The following is a 24,226-nucleotide window of genomic DNA, read 5'->3' as shown; positions in this document are numbered from 1 at the left end:
CTCAGCCAGTAAAACTTACCACACAAGCATGAGGACCTGAGTTCTATCTCTAGAACCCATGTTTTAAATATATATAAACACATGTACCTACAAACTGAGCCGGTGAGATGGCTCAGTGAGGAAAGGTGCTCACCATCAAGCTTGACTACCCAAATTCCATTCCCAGGACCCAAATGGTGGAAACAGGGAACCACCTTTCCCAAGTTCCACATGTGTACCATGGCATGCACCTATTCAAAAATAAATACATAGATAGATAGATAGATAGATAGATAGATAGATAGATAGATAGATAGATAGATAGATGTTAAAAACAAAAACAAAGCAGGGAATGCTGTGTTATGCCAGCTCTGGGCTGTGGAAATAGGAGGATCCCTGAGGCTCATTGGCAGGCCACTGAGAGACACTGTCAAAACACTATCTAAGAAATTACACTGTGGCTGCCCCCTGTCCTAACACACACACACACACACACACACACACACACACACACACACACTGCAAGGAGGAGGTCAGTTAAGTTCACATGGTCTCAGCTCACTTGAACACTCAACTGAAGAAAGCCTCTCATGGTGGGCAAGCAAGATGGAGGCAAGTGTAGGGAAACGTCTGCTCTGTGGAAAAAGAGTTCCGTGAAAGATTCTGTGGAGAGAGAGTACAGGGCTAAGAAAGGTGGCAGGTATGAAACCCCATCTGCACCTGGGACACAGGCAGTACTGCCCCAGGGTTTCATGATTTTCTGTTTTGGTGCAACATCAGCCCTGAACACACAGGCCTTCCAGGATGAGAGAATGAGGGGGGATGCAGCAGGGCTGAGATTTGGCCTATGGGGTCTTCACGGAATCTAAGTGAAGCCAGAGCACATGCAGTTAGCAGCCCTCCCCATTTCGTCCAGCTGTAGACCTCACCATCCTTCCTTATTTCGTCAGCTGGACAATGACAAGGTCAGCCTTCAATCCTAGCCTGCCCTGAAAATCCTTATCCTATGGACAGAATATGAATTTGCATGCAGGAAATACATTAGCAGAATGGGTGCACACCCACCCCTGGTCTGTGCAAGGACTCCTCAGCCAACTCTCTAGGGGAACTAACTGGTCCTAGAAGAACAAAATTATTTAAGTGCTACTACTTCTGGAAGCTTTTCGTTGTTTTGTCACATGAAAATGTGGCCATTCGGATTGTTTCCTAGAAGGAGAAGCTGAAGCAAAGTACAGGGGGCATTTTTGGTTTTGCTGCAGAGAGGATCATAGGGTCATGCAAGCTCAATGAAGTGAAAGCACCAGTCTGATGACATTGGTGTATTCTTTCTCTGAAGGGAAGAGCAAAGCTCAGGGAACTTCATGGCACATCCTGTAAGATGGGGAGAGTCTCCGTGTCCTGCAAGGAAGGCTCTGCTTATAACACTTGAGAGATGGTGGGTTGTCACAGTGCTTGACACACCACACCACAGAGAACAGTTCCACAGAAAACTACTGGTTTTATTACTTTATGTGAAGGGGGTGGATTTTTGAAACAGGGTCCCTCTATGTAGCCCTTGCTTATTCTGGAGATCTCTGTGTAGACCAGACTAGCCTTGAACTCACGGAGATCCACCTGCCTCTGCCTGCTGAATGCTGGGATTAAAGGCATGTGCCACCACTGCCTGGTTTAAATACTGCTGCTTTTCAAGGCCATCCTCATCCATAGTTGACCTGCAAATGTAGAAAACAGCCTTCCCTCTTATCTGAGGGAAGGCTGGTGCCAGAACGTTTCGTGATGGCTTACAGAGATCCTGTAAACAACACCCTGCATTCCACATGGTCCCAAAGGACATTTTCAGGCACCTGATTTATATTGGGCCTTGCCTTGGTAGTCACATGCCTCTTTGTTCTTAGAATCAAAGGATCCATTTGTACCTAGAAGCAGAAGATTAAGAATTTTCAGATAAAAGTCATGTATTATTTAGTTTTGCCTCTGACCACTGTAGCACAATTTTACCAATAACTCCTAACTATTAAAACCACTGATGCCTGAGTAAGAACATTTGCCAAGGGGCTGAGTGAGCACAGAAGCTGGGGATGTGGCTCAGTGGCTGCAGTGCTTGCCTCATGTGCACAAAGCCCCAGTGCCACACAAGTGCCACACAATCCACGCACATGGTGCGTACCTGAAATCCCAGCACTTGAGAGGTAGAAGCAGAAAGATGAGGAGTTTAAGGTCGCATTCAGCCACGCAGTGCATTCAAGGCTGTCCAAAGAGATAAGCAACAGTGTCTACAAAAAGAAGAAGTGGGCGGGAGAAAGGAGGGCACTTGGCTTAGGTTTGTATCTGAGAACATGAGCTAGAATTTCAAAAAGCCTACCTAAGCCAAGAGCATTCCTTTTGGGAGCTGTTGTGGAATGTGTGCGGCTGTGGCTCTTCAGGTAAAGTTAAGAACTTTTCCCATTTGAGGATGACAGCGTGTGTCCATTAATAAATGCCCTCCATGTGACAATGCTTTTAGAAGCTGTAGCCGCTCAAGAAAAATACATGATTGAGGTGGTATTCTACGTTGGACAGGGTTCTCTTTGATTACAGTTATTTGGGAAAATAACATGACAGGTTGCTAATGGCACACCAACCTTGGTAGAAAATGCTAGAACGGTAAACAATTTCTTCAAGCATTTGTGGGCAGTTTCTGGGATTTGTTTCTCATAGTTTTAACATCCTCTTTCCCATCTAGATCTTTCAGGGAAACACCAACCCTACAGATGTTGTCCTTGGCATTTTCCCAAAACCACTGATAACTCGATTTGTCCGAATCAAACCTGTATCCTGGGAAACTGGTATATCTATGAGATTTGAAGTTTATGGCTGCAAGATAACAGGTTAGTGTCAATATGGAAGTTGCCCCTTGAATTAATGCAAACTTTGTCGTTCAAGGAGAATTTGTTCATTCGTTCAAATATGAAGGCAATCTGCTCATAGTCATTTGGTAGATAAGGTCTGTATTGGTTACTCTTCTCATTGGTGTGACAAAATGCCTAACAAGAGGAAACAAGAGAAGAAGGGTTTATTTTGGCTTGCAGTTGAATTGTACACAGTCCACCACGGCGGAGAGGTATGGCCGCAGGAGTGGGAGGCAGCTGCTTACCCGGTATCCAAGCTAGGAAGCAGAGAAGAAACAAAAAGCTGGGTGAACTGCAAAACCTCAAGGTCTGCCCCCACTGACTCACTTTGTCCAGTGAGGTGCTATGGCCTAAAAATTTCACAACCTTCCCCACAAGTTCCAGCTGCTAGAGATGAAGTGTTCGAACACATGTGCCTCCGGGGGAGACGTCACGTTCAAGCCACAGTGGCCTGTACACTGGATGTGGACATGTCTGAACTCAAGTTCCACCTTAACACATCAGCCATTTGTAGGGTGGTTTACTTGGAGTTTCCCAGGCCTGCCTTCCCCCCCCCCCGCCGCACCCCCCAGTTCTAAATCCCTACAGGCTCCACCTCACGCAGGTGGGGTTGAATGGCAGAGATTCTGTCAGTGCCCCTCCCTATTTCCACTGAATGCCGTCTCTGAGAAGGCACTGGCCTCTGCTCCGTGGGTGGGCAGCGTGCTGACCATCACTATCAAGTCCTAATAAATAGCTGCTTCGTAGAAAGCCCCACACTGGCTTTTTTTTTTTTTTTTTTTTTTCCAGTTTTCAAAGCCAGGGTTTGCTTTATCAGCAACACTTAAGGAGCTTGACTTCTGACAACTTTGACTCCTTAAGCACCCCGACCTGTCATGGATTTTTCCTGTTTCTGTTGGCTCTGTATATGTGTTTTCCCTGGGGTTTGGACCTGGGCCTCACACATGGTAGGCAAGCACACTACCACAGTAGGAACTGCATTACCAGTTCCTGGCTGCAGTTTTTAAAACTTTTTATTTACTCTTTGTGAGTTTCACATCACATACCCTAGTCCCACTCATATTCCTACCCCCTCGTATCCACCCTCTGCCCTTGCAACCTTTGGCTGGACGTTTTAAAAGTGGAAGTGAACTTGTGAAAATTTCTGGTTTGTTCTTCAAACAGGACATGAGAAGTGTCTGTTAAATGGAAACAAGAGGCTATTCCTATTTGAGGGATGAAAATTATGGGATAGACTTAGCTCTTATTAAATGTCTAGGAGAGGGTCAGCCAGGCGGCTGGAAGTCAGGGAACGCTTGGCTGTAAGTTGCTAGGCCCGAGGCCTCCAAGGCTTCTGTAACAGTCCTTATTTACTTCGAGGTTACCCTGGGCTCTAATGTAACAGCAGCCGCGCTCCAACACTTTCCATGTAAGTCGGTGGTTCACAGCTTCATTTAAAAGCAGCAACAGCACACGTGTAATACTCATGTCTTATAAATTTAAAACCGTGGGAGTTGGAGAAAAAGGCCAGTGGTTAAGGGCACCCACTGCTCTTCCAGAGGACCCAGATTCCATTCCCAGCACCCACATGGCAGCTCACAACTGTCTGTAACTCCAGTTCCAAGGGCCCAGGCCGTCTTCCGGCCTCTGTGGGCCCTGCATGCCTGTGGTGCAGTACATATGCAAAGCCAAGATGCAGCCACATGAAATAAAAATAAATCTTTTTTAAAAGACTGAAACAGAGACCATGATTGATTCACTAAGAAGGTAACTAAAAAGTAAACAACCTCCAGTCTTCAGCGAACCACTGTGTTCTGTGTTCAGATTTAGAGCATTTATTGCCTCAATTAATTTTATGCTTTGTCTGCTGAGTTTGAGTGCTCCTAAAGGGGGGAGAAGACGGACCTTTAAAGGGAAAGCATCCTCCCGGACTTTCCATCAGAATGGAGGTGCTGTGTTGAGAAGAGTTCATGAAAAGATCCATGGAAAAGGTCATTTTGAAGAGTAAAACCCAGATCTGATGTCAGTCCCAAGTTTTGTTTCCACTGTTGACACAGATTTAATTAGCATGTGATATTCAAGACTTAGAAAGTACAAGGCCTCAGAGGCAGGAATTGGATGGAAGGGCATTTGGAAGGGGGACAGGCACTGAAAAGTGATGCAACCTTGTTTTTAATTTTTGATAAGTTAAATAGCAGAAAGTTCTAAGGGACCTTAAAACATTCCTAATTTAGACATCTACCCATAAATCTATAGAAACATGAGGTCTTGGTGGGACTTTCTGGTCCATTTTTTCAACCTTATCTCATGTCACTACACTAGAATTTTATTTAGAAGCAAGCTCATAAAGACTCCAAATTAGTCTGAACTCTGACTGTCCAGTCTCTTAAGATTTATGTTATGTCCTTTTGGTTAAATACAATGTTTATTTGAACTCAAATTATCCTTTTTTTATTTTCATAAGGACATCCCAAGAGGTAATTCTGGGAATTTGGACAAAAAAAAGAAAGTAATTTATTGGATTTAAAAAAATAATGAATTGACATGTTTACTTAAACAATATCTAAAGTAGTTTGTTCTATTACTTTTAAACACAGCCTATTTTGTTATTTTAAGTACACAGTTGGGTTTTGTTTTCTCTCTAGTGAAAGGACTGTCATTTCCCAGAAATTAACCTTGAAAGTGTTTTTGAGAGGGCAGAATGTGACCATGAATGGTCACACAGCCAGAAGGATCATGCCTGGCTCAGGACTGTCTACTTAGTGAATGCATGACTGCAGGCAAGACCTTTTGCATCTCAGAAGCAGATGTCCTGGACTGTATGATAACCTAATGAGCTGAATGAGCTGTGATAAGGATTAAACGAAGGGATATTTATAATGTACTTGGCTTACAGTAAAGTGCTCATTAGATGCTCCCCTACAGTAAAGCAAACACTGCAACTGCAACCACTAAACTGAATGCAGGCAAGGTCCCAGGTAGAGCCTACAATGAGACAATCACTCATGAGCATGTCTGTTTTTTGTTTTTTTTTTTGTTTGTTTTTTTTTTCAAGGCCCTGGTATTCTGTGAGTGCAGGCTGCTGAAAGAGCAGGTCAGCAGTGTCCTATTGGACTGGACAATGCAGGAGAGCAGATTTGGTCACCATGCTTTCCCTTTGCCCCATAGGCCTGGAGCATCCTAAGTGTTCAATGGTTATTTCTTAATGAAGGAGTTCCACTCCTCATGCCTTCTGACAAACAAGCAATCTTGAATTTTCACCCTCTCTTTATGAGTAGGCAAATCCTAATTCAATCTGTTTGTTTAAAGAAACTAGAATGGGGGGGGGGGCTCTTAGGACCTAATGCATCACTTACTTGACGTCCAATCCCTAGAGTCCCAGGTTTGAATTTAGGCTTCACATTCATAAATTCCTTAGAAATACAGATGTCATGGAGATCTAGAGACTATAATGGCATGTTTCCCAGAAAGAGACACAGTAGGGTGAAATATCCTGCTCTACAAGTGATTGAGGAAGGAATGTTTTCCTTGCTTCTCTAAAGAGGGCTGCATCATTTTGGCAAAGGCAGGGGCTGAGGTCACACCGGGGACTTCTGCAGGGTTATAAGATGTCAGCCTGTGCTCTGCTCAGTGGTGTTCTCTTCTCCCACAGGCATATGCTCCTGTCAGTCATAGATGAGGGTGGCCTTTCCAGACACCACAACACCCTTAGGCAACTTCCCAAGCCAAGGCTAGTTGATACCCTTTGGGAACTACTTTCTCATTCTTTGGAAACTGATTAACTGGATTGCTCGGTTTTTCTTTTAAGGTCAAGCACAGACAGAGATTTTATGGTAAAGTAATATCACTAATAACAGCCACTCAAACCCCTTCCCATAAAATCATCCACTTATCTTTTTCATCCAAGATCAACTTTAAGGTAAAAAAATAAACAAAAAGCCAGAAAACAAACAAACAAAAACAATGTTGCAAGCAAAATACAAAATCTCCAGTTAAGCTTGATATGCTAAAAAATGATAATTGTTAGCATACATATTTCCCTTTGCAGTGCTTTGGATACACTAAGAATTAGTCATTGTCTCTCTGAAATGCCAATCTAGTTGGACATTCTATTTCTTGTTCTGTTGTTTATTTGCTTATTCAACTTAACAACTTAGGCAAAAGTGCATCTAACCTGCCAAGGAGACCCTGCTGTAAGTTAGCATCTCATTCAAACCTTGAATTAATTGTTCCTATAATTATATTGTTAACATAATTTTAAAAAGTGAATTATGGGATAAGTTGAGGAAATAGTTCAGTCAGTAAAGCATTTGCCTTACAAGCACGAGGACCTGAGTTCAAACCCCAGAACCCACATAAGACTACTATGCAAAGGCTTGTAATACAGAACTGGGATGGTGGACACAGGAGGCCCTCTAGGGCTATCCCCAACTGGCTATCCTCAGGCCAGTGAGAGTACTTCTTTCTCAAAAAGAAGGAAAGCACAGGATGAGGCCCTTTGTTTCTCAAGACACATGCCCACGTATGCACAGTGTGAGTCTCATGGTCGTCAGTCAAAGGCAAACCAAGGATCCGTTTGCTGTGGAGTGGTGGGGACTGGCTCAACACTCTGACTTCTGGCTGAGTGTGGGCTGGCTTTCAACCAGGTCTGGGGAGAGAAACAGCCCAGAAGCTCTGTGTAAGAGAAAGGGCATTCATCTGGTGGAGTCTCTGCTCGACCTGCAATGTCCAAGTTAACTGTGTTCTTCTCAAATGGTAACATCTGGTTCCCTTATCAGCTGAGCATCACCTGTATAAAGAAGCTAGTTGGAAGTCAGGCAGGAGTGACCATTGTAGCCAAGAAATGGGACTTCTATTTTTAACATGAGACTTTCATGGCCCTTCAGCAAAAATGGGTTTTGTAATTTTTTTTAAATTTCCATTGAGTTTATTCTTGGTTTCCAAGATTCCCACCCAGAGCAAATAGACAGCCCAAGTTACAGGAAAGCATCCTGAGAAACCACAGCTGCTTCTGACTGTTGTAATATGTTGATTCATTCAGCAAATATTTGTTGAGGATGGCAATGTATAAAAACAGGCTCAGCAAGTCTCAGAAAACAAAAAGATGACTTGTTCCATACCCTCAATAAAATTAAGATCTGATTTGGCACATGATTTGGTTGTTAGTATGTTTGTCCAGCACATAGGAATCCCTGAACTCTGAGAGATTCCTCAGAGCAGAGACCAAGGTAGTGCACACTTGAAATCTCAGTACTTAGGAATTCAAGGTCATTCTCAATTATGTAGTGAACTGAGGGCCAGCCTGGGACATGAGACCTTGTCCAAACAAAAAAAAAAAAAAAAAAAAAAAAAAAAAAAGGTAAAAAGGAAGGAAGGAAAGAAGGGAGAGAAGCAAAAAGCAGTTGTCTATAAGAATGAATAAGATTGCCGATACACAAAAAAATACAGATTAAGTATCATAAGGCATACCAGAAAAAAAAGCATGTCTAATTACAGGCTGGAAATATTGACTAAGTTAAATTTGAAGATAAATCAATATTTCTGCAGATTAAATGGTGGAAAGAACAAGATGATAGGAGGGTCTAGAGGAGAGAATGAATGGGAGAAAGTCCCACTTCCATCCAGGGAGGAAATGTTTCATCTCTCCAGCATCAGTGAACGTGCGAGAAACTGGGATGTGTGATGGCCAAGGTCCTACTTGCAAGCCCTGCGTGTGTGGATGAAGAAATAGCATCAGAACTGTACAGCACATGAGGAGAGGTGCTGACTGATCGATGCTTAAGGTCAACAGGAGCTTCACTTTGACACTTAGGATGGCTATAGTCTTGTATTGCAATTTACCACATTGTGCAGAATGGAGATGTTTCAAAGATAATTAGGCTGTCACTCCTGTATGTCCCTAATTAAACTGTGTGATTTTACAAGGAGGATAACTGTTGTCAGCCAATAAATTTATTAAGCAGCCAATCAATCAATCAGTCAATCAATCAATCAATGATGGATACTCTCCTGTTGCTACAGAAGATATGAAGAGCTCTATTATGTACTTCATTGCTCTTGGGGATTTTACAATCTATCTGTGATTTCAAGACCCATCCACAGCACAGCTCTGCCCCAGCTGGGAGCCACTTCCTGCCTGGGCCATCACATTCCCAGGAGGGGAGTCATCCCCTGCAGGCTGAAATTTCCATGACTCTGAGCTGCATCTTGACATTTTCACAGGCTGTGACTCTGAAATCAGGAGAGTGGAAGTTAAACATCTTGACCAAAGGCAGTGATAGGAAATCTGTGTATGGGGTGTGAGGAAAATATTCTCAGTAACTGGATATATTAGATAGTTGATATGAAACCAAAATGAGATTTGTCTGTGATGCCTGCATCTGGGTGTTTGAATTTGTGGGGCGGGGGATGCATGTGCAGAGGTGTTAAGAACTCCTGGGACAACCTCTGTGGTCATTCCACAAATGCAGCCCACATTTGTTTGTTCATTTGTTTTGAGACAGTCTAGGCTGGCTGCCAGTCAGCTCTGCCTCCCCGGTACTAGATTGCCAGTGTCAGCTACCAAATTGGTTTTTGTTTTTGTTTTTTAACATGGGTTCTGGAGATCCAGATGAGCTAACTCCCCACCACCTAAAATGTGATTTTTAAACCTAGATAGGAACAGTTGCATTTTTCATTGAAATAATAGAGAGTTTGGACAGAGATAAATTTTAGTCTCAGAGTTCAAGAGGCACTTGTGGAATGACACCAGTGTGTGGGGCCTCCACACACGTGCAGGTTGGTTTTAATCTCAAAACCCAAAAGGCAGATTCGGACAAACCTCTCTAAGTTCAGTTAGTGGTGTCTTTCCCACCATGCACCAAGCCCTGGGCTCAATGCGTAAGACTATACACATTTAACATAGTGGCACATACTTGTAATCCTGGCACTCAGGTGATGAAGGTAGGAGAACCAGAAGTTCAAAGTCATTCTTATCCTCATCTACTTAGCAAGTTCAAGGCTACATTTGACTCTACCTTTAAAACAAATTGAAAGAAAAAAAGAAAAGAAAGAAAGAAAGAAGAAAGAAAGAAAGAAAGAAAGAAAGAAAGAAAGAAAGAAAGAAAGAAAGAAAGAAAGAAAGAAGAAAGAGGTCTTGAGGACAGTTGATGGTAAAGGTTAGTTGGCCCCATCCTTGGACACTCCATCCTCTACCTTCTCCATACTGAGCCAGGTTCTTCTTTTGTCACTCCTCACCAACTTCACTTTGCTTCAGCAATTTCTTGTTTGGGGGTACATTTCTTTAAGTATCTCTAACCCATCATGAACTGTGAATTCCTTGTAGGACTTCTTGAAATGGAAGCAACTTCTAGGAACAAAAGAGACTGGAACCTTAGCTTGAGGACTAAAAAGTATCAGGGAAGGGGTGTCAGTGATGCTCTGGATGAAGATTTCCTTTATGGGCATGTGAGTCTAAGGAGAGGACATGAGTAGAGAAGAGGCCCATAGGTGAGAAGGCTCTGTTATGTAAATGGACAGAGACTGGGGATTTCATATAAATGGGTACAAGCTGATGTTTTCTTTCTAAGCATGATGTCTCTAGAAAACAACCTTACCTCATCTGTTTCTCTCCACCTCTAGATTACCCTTGTTCTGGAATGCTGGGCATGGTGTCTGGACTTATTTCAGACTCCCAGATTACAGCATCCAACCAAGGAGACAGGAACTGGATGCCAGAAAACATCCGCCTGGTGACCAGTCGCACTGGGTGGGCACTGCCACCCTCACCCCACCCCTACACCAATGAATGGCTCCAAGTGGACCTGGGGGATGAGAAGATAGTAAGGGGTGTCATCATTCAGGGTGGGAAGCACCGAGAAAACAAGGTGTTCATGAGGAAGTTCAAGATCGCCTACAGCAACAACGGCTCTGACTGGAAAACCATCATGGATGACAGCAAGCGCAAGGCTAAGGTGAGGCCCTGGGATAGGGAGTAGCCACTGTCTGGGGGCACTACCAGCCCACTAGCTCACCAGGAAGTCATTCCTTTAGCCCATGGTAGAAGTCAAATCTTCATGTCCTAGGATTTTTGTTGTGGTTTGAGTGTGTGTGTATGTGCATGTGTATGTGTGTGTGAGAAAGATGTGGATAGGCATGCATGCATGTACTTGTTCATGCACGCACATCTGTGCATGCATGTGTGAAGCACCATACATGAATATGGAGGTTAGAGGTCAACCTTGGATATGGTTTCTCCGCACCGTGTTTTCTGAGACAAATCAGTAAGTCCTAGTGATCCTCCTATCTCCACCTCCGAAGCCTGTGATTACAAGTGTGACCACTATATTCAACTTTTTACATGGGTTCAGGGGATCAAACTCAGGTGGTTATGCTTGCATGGAAGCCCTTTACCAACTGAAGTGTCTCTCAAGCCCCTTCTCATGTCCTAACAGGAGTCAGGGACTTCCCAGCGAAGCACAGATGGAGTTAGGTTGGCTTGTCAGTAAGCTCCTGGGGTCTACTTGTCTCTACCACTCCAGCACAGGGTTACAAATCCAAGATGCCAAATCTGGCTTTTACTTGGATGCTACAGGAGTTTGTCTCAGGTCCTCATCATTGCAGAATAAATATTGGATATTTTCCCCAAAGCATTTGTTTGTTTGTTTGTTGGTGGTACTGAAGAAAGTGTATGGAAAAAATGTGCTCTTCCACTGAGCTACGTATCCCCACACTGTGTAAATTTTTCATTTCATTGTTGAGATAGACGTGTCTGTAATCTCAGTACTCAAGAGGCAGAAACGGGGATCTCTGTGAGCTAAACAAACAAACAAAACAAGCCTGGGTACATAGTAAGTTCTCGGCCAGTGTAGGCTACAGAATAAGACTTTGTCTGAAACACCAAGAATAAGAAACAAATGCATCTTCAATTGTGAAACAATATGCATGGAATTTACTATCTGAACCTTTGTACACAAACGCTGTGACAGTGACATGTAAATCCTTATCTGTCCCAGTCATCTGCAGAACTTTCGTCTTGTGAAGCTGATACTGTGAGCCCATTCAGTAATCGGTCTCCACTTCCCTCCTTCAGTCCCTCACGTATAACCGTTCTCCTTCCTGCCCTTGCAGACCTGACTAGTGAGGAGCTTCCTTTAGGCCAGTCACAGAGTATTTTTGCTTTGTGGATGGTTTATTTCACTTAATGTAATATTGAAGTAGCATGGGTCCCAATTTTCTTTCTTTTGAGAACACAATATGTTCTGACACATGAATAACCACATTAATTTATACACTCACCACTGATGGAAACTGGGATTCTTTCCATCTTTTAGGTATTGTAAATAATGCTTAGGTATGTTCTCATGCATTTGGAAGCTCTTTGTTATTTAATTTATTCACTTTATATTCAGATTGTAGCCCCCTCCCTCATCTCCTCCCTGTCCCACCTTCCCTTTTTTCTCCCTATCTCCCTCCACTAGTCCACAGGAAAGGGGAACCCCCCTCTCCTACTATTTGACCCAGCCTATCAAGTCTCATCAGGACTGCCTGCATCCTCTTCCTCTGTGGACTGGCAAGGCTGTCTCACCAGATGGAAGTGAGCAAAGAGCTGGCAACAGAGTCCATGTCAGAGACAGCCCCAGCTTCCCTTACTAGGGAACCCGCATGGAGACTGAGCTGCCTATTGGCTACATCTGAGCAGCGGGTCTAGGTCCTTTCCATGCTCAGTCCTTCGTGTATCAGTCTCTGCAGGACCCCCTGGGATGAGAAAGAAATTAGGGAAACAACATTCTTCACAAGAGACAGAAAAAACATAAAGTGTCTTGGTGTAACTCTAACCAAGCAAGTGAAAGACCTGTATGAAAAAAAACTTCAAGTCTCTGAAGAAAAAAATTGGAGAAGATATCAGAAGATGGAAAACTCTCCCATGCTCTTGGATCAGTAGGATTAACATAATAAAAATGGCCATCTGGCCAAAAGCAATTTACAGATTCAATGCAGTTCCCATTTGTAACATCTTAAAACTCAATCACTTCTTACTAATCTAATGAAAAAAGAGAATCTCTTCTTTCGTTCTTCCTTCCTTCCTTCCTTCCTTCCTTCCTTCCTTCCTTCCTTCCTTCCTTCCTTCCCCTTCCCTCCCTCCCTCTGTTCTTTCTTTCTTTCTTTCTTTCTTTCTTTCTTTCTTTCTTTCTTTCTTTCTTTCTTTCTTTCCTTCTTTCTTTCTTTCCCAGCATTTACAAAATGCAGTGTAAGTTTTAAGCCCAAAAGATAAGGCTTTTTTTTCCCCAGTAAAACAGCTCAGTGTTGGCTACGTTTATTTGTACTTCCTGAGCACACCACACCAAGTTGGAAATGGTCCCAGGAATGTGCTTGGGTGGCCCCAAGTGGATTTTGGATAAAAATGAGGACCTACCCCCAGGTTTTCACATACTTCTGTGACACTTCTCACACCATCGCATTTGGCCCTTGTTCTGGGCCTTTCCTACCCACCCAAAGCTGTTCTCTCAGGGTGAAGACTGCAGCACATTGGCTGGGCTTGCAGACAGAACCTAGTCCTGGCTAAGCTGCCGGCATCCTCCCTCCAGATACGTGGCTTTGAGGATGATAACATCCTATTTTCCAACGGCTGCAGGTCAGCGATGGAGCTACTGGCCACTGACTAAACCAGTGAGGTTTCCTTATGCTGAGGAAAGCATAAGACAGTCTCTCATCCCTCCCTGAAGTAACTTGTGGTTTCTCTAGAATTTCAGCATTAAGTGTGGCTACATTCTGTCCTTCTCATTAGGCTCCAGCTGTGGTTGGGCCCTGATTCACTGGGTAGGTGATGGTCTTGACCTTCTACTTCTGCTGGGATCACAGGCTTGTCCTGTTATGCTTGGTGTCTGTAGTGTTGCGGAATGAAGTCCTGGTTCCTGCACATGTTAAGCAGAACTCAACCACTTGGTTGACCTACAGCCCCAGCTTATAAGCTTCCTTCTTTCTCGTGTCCTTTTACTTTCCTCTTTTTGTGTGTGTGTGTACATGTTTATAGTGTAACTGCACGTGGTTATGCCATGCACAAGTATGTGGAAGCTGGAGGGCACTTTATCATCATTCCTCAGACACTGTCCACCTTGTGTTTTGACACAGGGAGGGTCACTTTCAGACCTGGGACTCACTGGGCAGGCTTGGCCTGCTTTCCAGTGAGTCCAGGCACACTTACCTCTGCCTCCCCAGAGCTGGCATTACAGGTGTGTGATGCTATCCCCAGTGTTTTTTACTTGGGTTCAGGGAATCAAACTCAGTTCTTACTGACTGTACTATCTCCACAGTCCACTTGTCCTTTTTGTGTCCACCACTGCTGGACTTGGTAAAACTAAAAGGGAAATACACCAGAAGCTGACTTCAAGGAGTGGAATGGCTGACACTTGATCCCTGAACATGAGCAGTCAGCAAAGCCACTTCCCTGCCACTGCTGATGCAGGGTATGTTGTGACACGGTCTTCACACTAGGTTCCAAAAGAGCAAACAAGTCGCCATATGTGTCTGATAGGAGGCAACGTATGCTTTCTGTCATCTAACTGCCATGGCAATGGAGCCTAAGGCTGTCAGCCTGCTGCAGTATAGAGTTTCGAAAGGAGCTAACACATGTGTTTCAACTTTAACAGAGTCTTCTGCTGGAGACTGGTTGATACATGGGGTTTTAGTCCTGAAATATTTATCACTATCATCTTCCTATGATACCTGAAGCCATGGAGACTATTAAATCGATTAGACTAAGCCTAATCTATGATTCTTAGCTTGCCCTTCCACTGAAATAATATTAAAGTAGAGATGGAAGTTGGTAAAGTCTTCCCTTTCAGACAGCCTACATTTTCAAGTTATAGAAAGATGTATGAAACATTTTCTACTTAGAGGTGCAAATGCCAGCTACCTGCTGAGGGTGCCAGCCATCATTCATGTAAAAGTGAAGTGAGGGCATTTGTAGGATAAACAATGCTTTTGTGAGTTAATCTCTTCTGTGCCCTGCCCTCACTTCCACCCGCAAATGTGTAATCTTCTATCAGAGACATTATGGTCATAGCCTAGCTGGCCTGGCAGCCTAACAGGCTAGTTTTGGTCATCACAAATAACAGTGAAAAACAGACAAAGGATATTTATTCAATATGGCCTTATTGAGAAGATGAACAAAAGGGTATCAGTGGCCCCAAGCTTACAAATACAGGGCAAGAGGCGGGCATAGCTAAGCACTGCCGATCAAATGTGGTCTCCCCATCACTGCCGCCCTTGTCCCAGATCTGTTGCAAAATAGTCTGACAAGTTCTCAGAACTGTGTGAAATCTCTCTGGGAGACAAGCTCTCACCCTGGCTAGCACCAGCCTTTAGCCTTTTCCTTCGCCCAGAATTTACTAGGGTAATTCGAATTCTTCCCGGCCCGTTGTTTTTCAATAGTCCAAAGCCAAAGTGAGGGCATGATTATTTCTCTTTTAACTTCCGTCTTGACAGAATGGTTGCATGTGGCAGGGTCTAGATTATCTAGACTTCTCAGGACTAGAAGGAGCCAAAGACCTCATATTATAAAGCATGGTGGTTTGTAGAAACCAGTGCCAATTGGCTAAGCAAGCCTCGGATATCTGAGTTCACCCCAGTCCATGTAGCTTTGACTGCTGGTGTTTTCCCTGCTCACCACTGACAGCTTTTATAATGTATTCACATTGTCTTCATTCTTTGTCCAAGCTGAAAAGAAGAAAGGGTTCCAGGATTCCAAAGGTACCTGTGCTTCCTCTTCTCATCTTCTCAGCCACCTCAGCATAGGCAGGACTTGTCTGTATAGTAATGGTGTTTTCATTAAAATTAGCGTCTCACTGACAACAACTTAATTGGGTCTAACAATACTGCATGTCAGATTCTCAGTTACTCACAGTACTTGCAGATCTATCAAGAGTCAGGACCTTGAAAGCAAATGTATTTTCTTAAAAAAGGAAATTAATTAATTAAGCTCTAGTGTTAGCATGTTAGATTTCTACTGTGTATCTGAGCTATAAAAGGCTAATTAGTCTACTTTAAGACTTCAGAGCCCTTAGTTGTCTGTTTGTCTCTTCCTACATGCTTCCTCTAGTCATGGCATTTTCTCCACAGAATATTCACATCTTCTGCTGTGGTAGGATGCTAAGCCTGTCCGATATGGCTGGGATGGCCACTCCATCTGGTTGCCAGTTTGCATCAAATTAAAGTCATTTTCAGTGAACACAAATGTGATTCCTGGGTACAGACATATCCTGGAACTTGGTGTTCTTGCTGACTAGTGAAGAGGCTAGAATCTGGATGCAGCAGACATCTCAGCTGCACAGGAGCCCAAGGCAGGAGAATCATGTCAGCTCAGGGACAGTAGTCAGCCCTGGGTACCATAGGAAGACCTTCTCTCCTCAAAAGCAAAATAAATGAGGAGAAGGTGGCACTTGATTTCTGAGAGCAGGAGAATCTTATTGTCGTGACTGAGAGTGCTAGTAAGCCAGTTTTGGTTTGGATGCTGGCTCTGCCGTGGGCAAATTCCTTAACAACTCTGTGACTTGGTTTCCTCATCTATGAAGATGTGTGAGGGCGATAGAGATGGTTCAGGAGGTAAAGTGCTCACCTTAAAAGCATAAGGACCTGAATTTGATCAACCTACATGAAAAAGTCAGTTGTGGTGGTGTCTACTTGTAGTCCTAGCAGCTGGGGAGGCAGAAGTAAGTGGATCCCTAAAGCTCTGCCCAGACAGAGATGCTGTTAGGTTGCTAATCAGTGTACCTTAATTGACTTGATTCAAAAACAAAACAAAAAAAAAGTGGTTGATGCCTGAGGGGATAATACCTGAAGTTGTCCCCTGGCCTCAATAAACACACACACAGACAGACAGACACACATACATGCAGACACACACACACAGATAGAGACAGTGAGAGACAGAGACAGAGGTACCAATGCACATTGTAGTTCAGCCAACCACCAGAATGGCCCTGGTAACGAGGGCTGCTTTGACTGCTAGAGAAAGAAGACCTTTGAGCTGTAAAAGCCTTCAGCTGAGGGGTACTCCTTAAGCAAACAGATTTTCCCCCATTGGTTTAATCCAAGGTCTTGAAAAATAGCATTTGGACTCCATTAAATTAGCTCTGAACTGAGTGAGGCTGTAGATTAGGGGTAGAGCACTTCTCTAGAGCTCAGTAGGCCTTGTTTTTAACCCAAGCATCACAGAAGAAAATTAATTCTTTCTTCTTTGGGAATTTAATTCATTCTCTTCAAGAGGACCAAGTTTGAGCAAAACTAGGAGCTGGTCATTTAAGAGCCATAACCAGGGTGCTGACTGAATTTCAGTATCTATTACAAACTCAAGAGGCAGTAAGTTCGCTTTCTGTGGTGTCTCCCTCCACTTATCTCAAATAAATAATACAGAGACACATCTGCAAGGCAGATGGGTGTATTTCATACTCAGTTACTAACAGAGTTTCTACTGTCCTATAAAAAGAAGAAACCAAGAGTGCCCTTGTGTGTGTGGATCTGTATATGTGTCCATATGGGTCATGGGCAGATATGTTCATTCATATGTGTGTATGTATGTGCGTGTGAATATGTTTGTGTCTGTCTATTTACATGTGTGTGTCTGTATGTGTATGTGCCTGTGTATCTGTGAGTTTCTGTGGGGAAGGTTCTATGGGCATGTATATTCATTCATGTGTATGTGTATGTATGTGTTGTGGGCAGACATGCATGTCTGTATGTCTGTGTGTGTCTGTATGTGTGTATTTGTGTATCTGCATTTGTATATCTGTATGTGTGTCTGTCTATCTGCAGGTGTGTGTCTATGTGTGTGTGTGTGTGTGTGTGTGTGTATGAGTCATGCAGGTATATTCATGCATGTGTGTGTATCTGTCTGTCTATCTTTGGGAGAGATGTGCAAGGATGATCATAAATGTGGAGGCCAGAGGACAACCTCAGGTGCCATTCCTCAGGCATTTTCCTCCTTGTGTTTTGAGACAGATCCTCACTGACCTGGGGATAGCCAATTAGACTCGGCTGCCTGGTTGAGTTCCAGGGATCTCCCTGCCTCTGACTCTCTGCCTCTCTGCCTCCCTGCCTCCCTGCCTCTCCAGTGGTGGGATCACAAGTGCACATCATCATGCCCAACTTTCTTTTACATGGATTCTGGGGTTGAATCCAGGCCCTTGGAAGACAAGGATCTGACCCTATACACTACCTACCCAACCCTTAATACTTTTTCTCTTACTAAGCACAGCTTGTTTGTTTGTTTGTTTGTTTCACAGTCTTTCGAAGGCAACAACAACTATGACACACCTGAGCTCCGGACGTTTTCGCCTCTGTCCACACGGTTCATCAGGATCTACCCTGAGAGAGCCACACACAGCGGGCTTGGGCTGAGGATGGAGCTACTAGGCTGTGAAGTGGAAGGTAACTACAGTTCCCAGAGTCCCTTCTTTCTCTCTTTCTATTTGTTTTCTCCTGCATTTGTGCCTATGACTGTGCTGTGGTTAAACTGCCACCTTTCCCCTGAGTGAGCTGCATCTCCATGCCCGTCAAGCAGCGAGGCCTGGCAGCTGCCCATGCCACAGAGCACCCAACTTTTGCCTTTGTAGTCTGCGCTGCTTTTCTTCTTTGGAGTCTATGAGTTTGTCTCTCTTGAGTAAGTGTGAGCATGTGTGTGTGTGTTAGGGATATAGCTCAGCTGATTAGTAAAATGCTTGCCACACAAAGATTGGACCTGAGTTCAGTCCTCAGCATCCACATAAAACAAAACAAAACAAAACAAAAATCTGGGCATGGTGGTGCATATTTGTAGTCCCAGCACTGGAGAGACAGAGACAGGCAGAGCTCTTTCAGGCCAGTGAGAGCCACCTTCTCAAAAATCAAAGTGGAAAACATCTGAGGGACAACTGCCAAAGCTGACCCTGGCTTTCACATGTGTGTACACATGCACACCCACACACAAGAGTATTCACATACAAAAATACTGAGGTGAAACATACAGAACACAAAATCCACTTCACTTATTTATTTTTGAGATGCGGGTCTTACTATAGCCCAGACTGTCCTCAGATTTGTGATACTCCTGCCTCAGCTTCCCAACTAGCTGAGATTATGAGGTGTGCTAGCATTTTAAAGTAAATGCCTCAGTGTCTTTGAGTACTCCCACAGTTTTCTTACTTCCACCATCTCTCTCACGTTCTGAAATATTTCCATTGCAGCATAGTAAAGCCCTTTAACCACTATGCTGCCTCTCCTTCTGTCCACATTCCAAAAATCTCCAGCCAACTCCTTTAGCTTTCAGAGATGTGCGTAAAGATGGCCCAGAAGGAAAGTTGCTTCTGCTGTTCAAGACTGACAAGGGTTCAATCCCTGGAACCCTCTATGGAAGGAATTGACCCATGAAAATTGACCTCTGATTCCATATGTGCACTGGGGCACACATTCTCATTTGGACCCACCTACCTACATACATCACACACACACAATAAAGCAAAAATGATTAAAAATAAATATGTCTAGTGGTCTGTCCCATACAAATTTCTGTCTCTGGGGCTGACCAATGTCCTACTCAAACAGCAACAGCATTTGACAGAGGGACAGCAAGATACCTTGGACAAAGTCCTTAGGCTGTTGGGAAGAAACAAAGTTTGACCTGCGGTAAAGTGATACATATGATAATATGGCAGGGTCTGCTGAAGGATGTATCCTCATTTCTCAGTCTGTCATATGAAGGTCACAAAAGCATAAATCAGACCCAAAATCTTACCTGGGATGGAGGTGCTGATTGATTTGAGCTGGTTATTTACCACTCATTGCTTGATGCCCTGGAATTCCCATCTGCCTTAGATCTGGGCATAAATGAGTAATTTTACACCAGCTTTTCCACCTCCAGGTCCTTCTCTGGGTTACCTAGAAGAATGGCTGTTGTTGGTGCCCAGATGTTAATCAACTGAGCACATGCTCAAAGTTGTTGCAAAGAAAGCTTTTTAATATCACCTTCCTCAGGTTTCAAAATTACGTGTCTGTTGAGCTACCCAAACATAATTACATTCCTGAGCACATTAAATGCCGTAGAACTTTCCATATGCACTATAGGGTTTGGGGCTATCAATCACGGCACTGCTGAGTAGTTCATGGCTACTTTTCGATGTATATTTAAAATCAGGCCTTGTCTCCTACCCTCCCCTTGGTTTTGACTTCCAAATCTGTCGTCTGAATCTTCCAACAGTATCAATGCAGACCACATGCCAGAGATCAAGCAAATGACAAAGAAGCAGTTAACAGTCTTGGTCAAGTAAAATGTACTCATTCAGTGCACTGAGAAGTGTAGTCCTCTGGGAAGGGGGGGGGGGCAGTGCCCTGAGGCAGGTGCTTCACCCTGACCCTGGAAGAAACTGTGATTTAGGGGGTAGAATGAATGCAGGCTTGAAAACACTGAGCCTTGTGGCAGTTTGCCAGTTTCAATTCTGGAGTACATAAGATAGGGAATCTACAAGCACTCCCCTGAACCAGGTTTAAAAAAATCTAGGAAGAGTAATTCCAGCACTTTTTAATGCACATGGTAAGAGGGAAACTTTCCACTCCTTAGACCCATTCTTGGGTTTTAGCAAATGAGCATCAGGGTCAAGCTTCTTGGTGGTGAGGTCCAATCCAACCTTGAAGGACTCTTTATTTTGAGCCCAAGCTTCTTTTTAACAACAGTTAGTGATCTCCAGACTTTCAGGTAGGGAAACCAAGGCATAAAATGAGTCATTTCTTACTCTTTGTAATGGAACCTAGGCACAACTTTGGACCACTTCCAGTATGAAGGTTCTCCTTGTGAGAACTATTCCAGTGAGGAGAAGTCGGCAGAGCAAGCAGAGCTTAAAGGTCTTAAAAGTAGCAGCTTATCAAGGATGAGGGACAATAGCTACACAGATGGCCAGAGCATTCTGCTGGCCCAGTGATAGCAATGAGTAAAGCCAGGCGTGTGTGCAAAGCAGGGAGGAGTGTGCATGGATGTGTGTTCAGATGACTGTGTGCATGTGTACGTGCGTGTGTGCTTCTGGGGTATGTGGGGGTGTAAAAATCACTGTTTATTATGAAAAAAATAAGGGCTGGGTTGATGGCACAGATGATAAAGTCCTTGCCTTTCAAGAATAAGGCCCCCAGTTCAACTTCCAGAATCATATAGAAGAAAGTTGGGAATGGTGGTGTGTATTTGTGATCCTAGCTCAGCTCTGCCCCTATATTTATCTTAACTCTGTTCAGTCCTTAAGCACAGTGACAGTGATGAATTCTTCCAGGTAAAGCAGGTGTGACTAGTAACTCCTCCTGGCCAGGGCTGGAGAGGAGCCCCCACACTCCCACCCTACTCCAGAATCTCATGGTTCTCCTACTTCAAGGGCCTTGACCCTTATCTCTTGTCCTGTAATGTGAAATACAATTCCCCAAACTGTAAAATATTAAACAGATTGAAAAAATGAGTAACAGGCTAAAAAAAAAAAAAAAAAGACTGAACCAAATTTAAAGGACTTCAAAAGCAGTCTTTGATTAATGTTGGCTACTTTTCAACTACAAAATCAAAGATACAGGAGGCCCGGCCAGCAGTGGAATGTAATCCCACTGAATACTAGACCATAGAGACAGTCCAGCTCACACACCTGCCTGGGACAGAGGGCCCCCACTGCTTAGAGAGAAACACAACAATGTCTGAGCAAAGAACAGTGCCATGCTGAGTGTAAGCTGATGCTTTTTGTGCAGAAAAAGAAAAAGAAAAAAAAAAAAAAAAGAAAGAAAACCCAATGATATAAACTCAGCAAACTAGTCAGTACTAAGACTATGGTAGAATTCATGGGTGTGACTTCTCAGTACGTTAGAAATAAAAGGAAACATGGTCTAATCTATCAAGGGGGCTCTTGACTCCAAGGTCGTGAACAAATATCCGGGAGAACTCAAGAGGTTTGCAGGAAAGAAGTGTTTATATAGATAACTATGTGTTGACTGCTTCTGCAGCCACATCTACTCAGCAGGTAGGGATCAAACACCCCAGCCCAGCAGCGCCTCATGTATTAGGTAAACTTCAGGAGTAGTTAGCTTTCTGAGAGAGATGGATCATGTCCCTGCCCTCCTTACTGCAGCTCTGAGTCTGCTGCACAAGCTTTAGCAGCTCCAACAGCCAAAGCCTCAAGAGTGTGTTTTCAGAAGTGTGAGAAGTAATACTTGGCTCTTGTTTCAGCACCTACAGCTGAGCCAACCACACCCAATGGGAACCCGGTGGACGAGTGTGATGATGACCAGGCCAACTGCCACAGTGGCACAGGCGACGACCTCCAGCTCACAGGTGCAGAGCCCACCCTCCGCCCATCACCGTGCCTTGTCAGTCTGCGTCTTGGTCCTCTGTGTGTGCTTGCCACTCATCAGTTGGTGGCAGGTGCTGGCAGGGCCACTGCAGGATAGAACTTGGCCACAGCACACATGGCTTCATTTCCTCATGCCACTCACGTAAAGACTTCACTACTTCAGTTGCAGCTACTGTCAGAGCTGAGTGTGCTACGGTCATCCTCACACAGCCCCTTCCATGCAACGCGCACACCACCCATACCCAAACACACACTGTCAAGTATTCGCTTCTCTTCCCTAATGAGGACAAAGTTGTTTGTTTAAGTGGAGACTTACTTCATCCACAAATTGATTAAATTATACTTCTAATTTCAATGCAACTTTTAAGTTAGGGTTTTGTAAATTGCTTTATATTGAAATTTACTAAGGCAGAAGTACCTGTGGTGTCACATCAGTCCTGGCTGACAGATTCCTCAAATGGGGCTGCACCCAGCACCTCGGGGTTTATCTGGCTCACTGCCACACCATCCAAAACCACAAAAGCTAGGAAGAAACCTTTCTTTACAGTTAAGATGGCAGAGGAAATTAAGCAAACAGGGAAATAGGATTGCCCATGTGAAAATTGACCAGGGCACTAAAGTTCACACCCTGTTTTGAAAAAAAAAATAAAAAAGTATCACAGGACCATTGGGGCAGAAAAATCTGGTATTTGTTTTATTTTATACATACATGTGCTTGTGTGTGCATGCACATGTATGTGATTGTGAAAGTCAGAGATCCACACTGAATGTCTTCCTCAATTCATTCCTTCTTATTTTTTTGGAGACAGAGTCTCTCACTAAAGCTCAAGATTCCCTGGTTTGGCTAGACAGGCTGACCAAGCTCTAGGGAGCTCCCCCACACTATGGTTGAAGAATGTACTTCAGCTCCTGTCTTTGTGTTTTGAAACACTGCTTTGCTTTTTATTGCACACCATATAAAAAAAATGCATTAGATTTAAACAGACAAGGTAATTCAGAAGCTGCAGAGACCCAAACTCTTCCCTGACCCTTTTGACAGTCCATGCTGTTCCTAGACAGATGTGGTTTAACACGTGGATGAGGCCTGGAGATGTGCTTGCCTGGGGGTCTTCAGAGTTGTATTGGGCCTTTATGCACAACCCTGCCTGGAAAGTGTTGCTGACAGTAAGGACTGTCAGGAGGCACCAGGTCAGGAGAATACCTGAGGTGCTATGATGAAGGTAGTCTACGATGCAGGCAGCTGGTAGGTGTTTGGTGTCCTGTGGTAGCTGCCATTCTTCCTGGCATTGAGAAGGCAGGAAGCCAGTAGATGTCCAGTCTACTCTGGTACCTGCCATTGGTTTGGGGAGAAGTCATGCTAGACCTGGTATCCATATCAGAACACAGTTGTTCTTGTGCATAGTGGCCATGGAATGACAAGTAAGAATGGGTTCAGCTTTGCCATGGCCATCTTCTCAGAAACAGAGGATGGGAACCCCTCTGGACCAAAGAGAAAAGCTGGCACTAACATAGGAAGGTGTCTGGCCCTCAGTGAGCAGCATACCCAGCTGCTGGAGACCAGAACACCAGAGCAGGCTTAGCTCTTGTCCTTCACACAGACACAGGCTGCTGTTACAAAACAGAGATGCCTGTCGGCCTGACTTGCAGTAGGTGCCCAGGTCCTCTAGCAGGTGACCAGAAGGTTGGAACTGTCACTCCAGCTTCCTTTTCTTTCTGCTTATGAGCCTCTGCCTCTTCACTTCAGCTTTTTCTTTGGGGGTTCACGCACCTTACTTTTTATGTGGGTACTGGGGATCAAAGTCCTTAGGCTTGTGAGCAAATACTTTGCTGAACTCTCTTCCCAGCTCCTTGACCCTGAGCCCCCATAATGAATTGTCATGAGAAAAATTGAAGGTGTTATCATGTAATTTCCTAATACTGCAAGGCTGATGGCTAAACACATTAGAGCTGAAATTTAGGGAATACCCCTTGATTCATTTCCAATTACTTCAAAATCTCTCCTCTGGAATAGGGAAAGAGCTCCAGGCTAAAGGGTAAAATTCAAGGTTAAAAGGAAAA

At 44.0% G+C, this 24,226-nt stretch overlaps 1 protein-coding gene across 3 annotated transcripts in view; it reads left to right on the top strand.

Moving 5' to 3' along the window:
- Nrp1 (neuropilin 1) overlaps positions 1–24,226 on the top strand; it is a 143,007-nt gene that overhangs the window by 96,461 nt on the left and 22,320 nt on the right. For all 3 annotated transcript variants that reach the window (XM_021647724.2, XM_021647720.2, XM_021647721.2), the window contains exons 9-12: positions 2,702–2,846; positions 10,467–10,798; positions 18,107–18,251; positions 22,045–22,149. In XM_021647724.2, coding sequence (XP_021503399.1) covers positions 2,702–2,846; positions 10,467–10,798; positions 18,107–18,251; positions 22,045–22,149 — 727 coding nt within the window. The remainder of the gene's footprint in view (positions 1–2,701; positions 2,847–10,466; positions 10,799–18,106; positions 18,252–22,044; positions 22,150–24,226) is intronic.

The sequence above is a fragment of the Meriones unguiculatus genome, chromosome 10 (assembly GCF_030254825.1).
Source record: "Meriones unguiculatus strain TT.TT164.6M chromosome 10, Bangor_MerUng_6.1, whole genome shotgun sequence".
In the NCBI taxonomy this organism is placed as follows: Eukaryota; Metazoa; Chordata; class Mammalia; order Rodentia; family Muridae; genus Meriones; species Meriones unguiculatus.
Note: the sequence above shows the minus strand (reverse complement) of the source record. Positions and strands in the feature narration are given on the sequence as shown.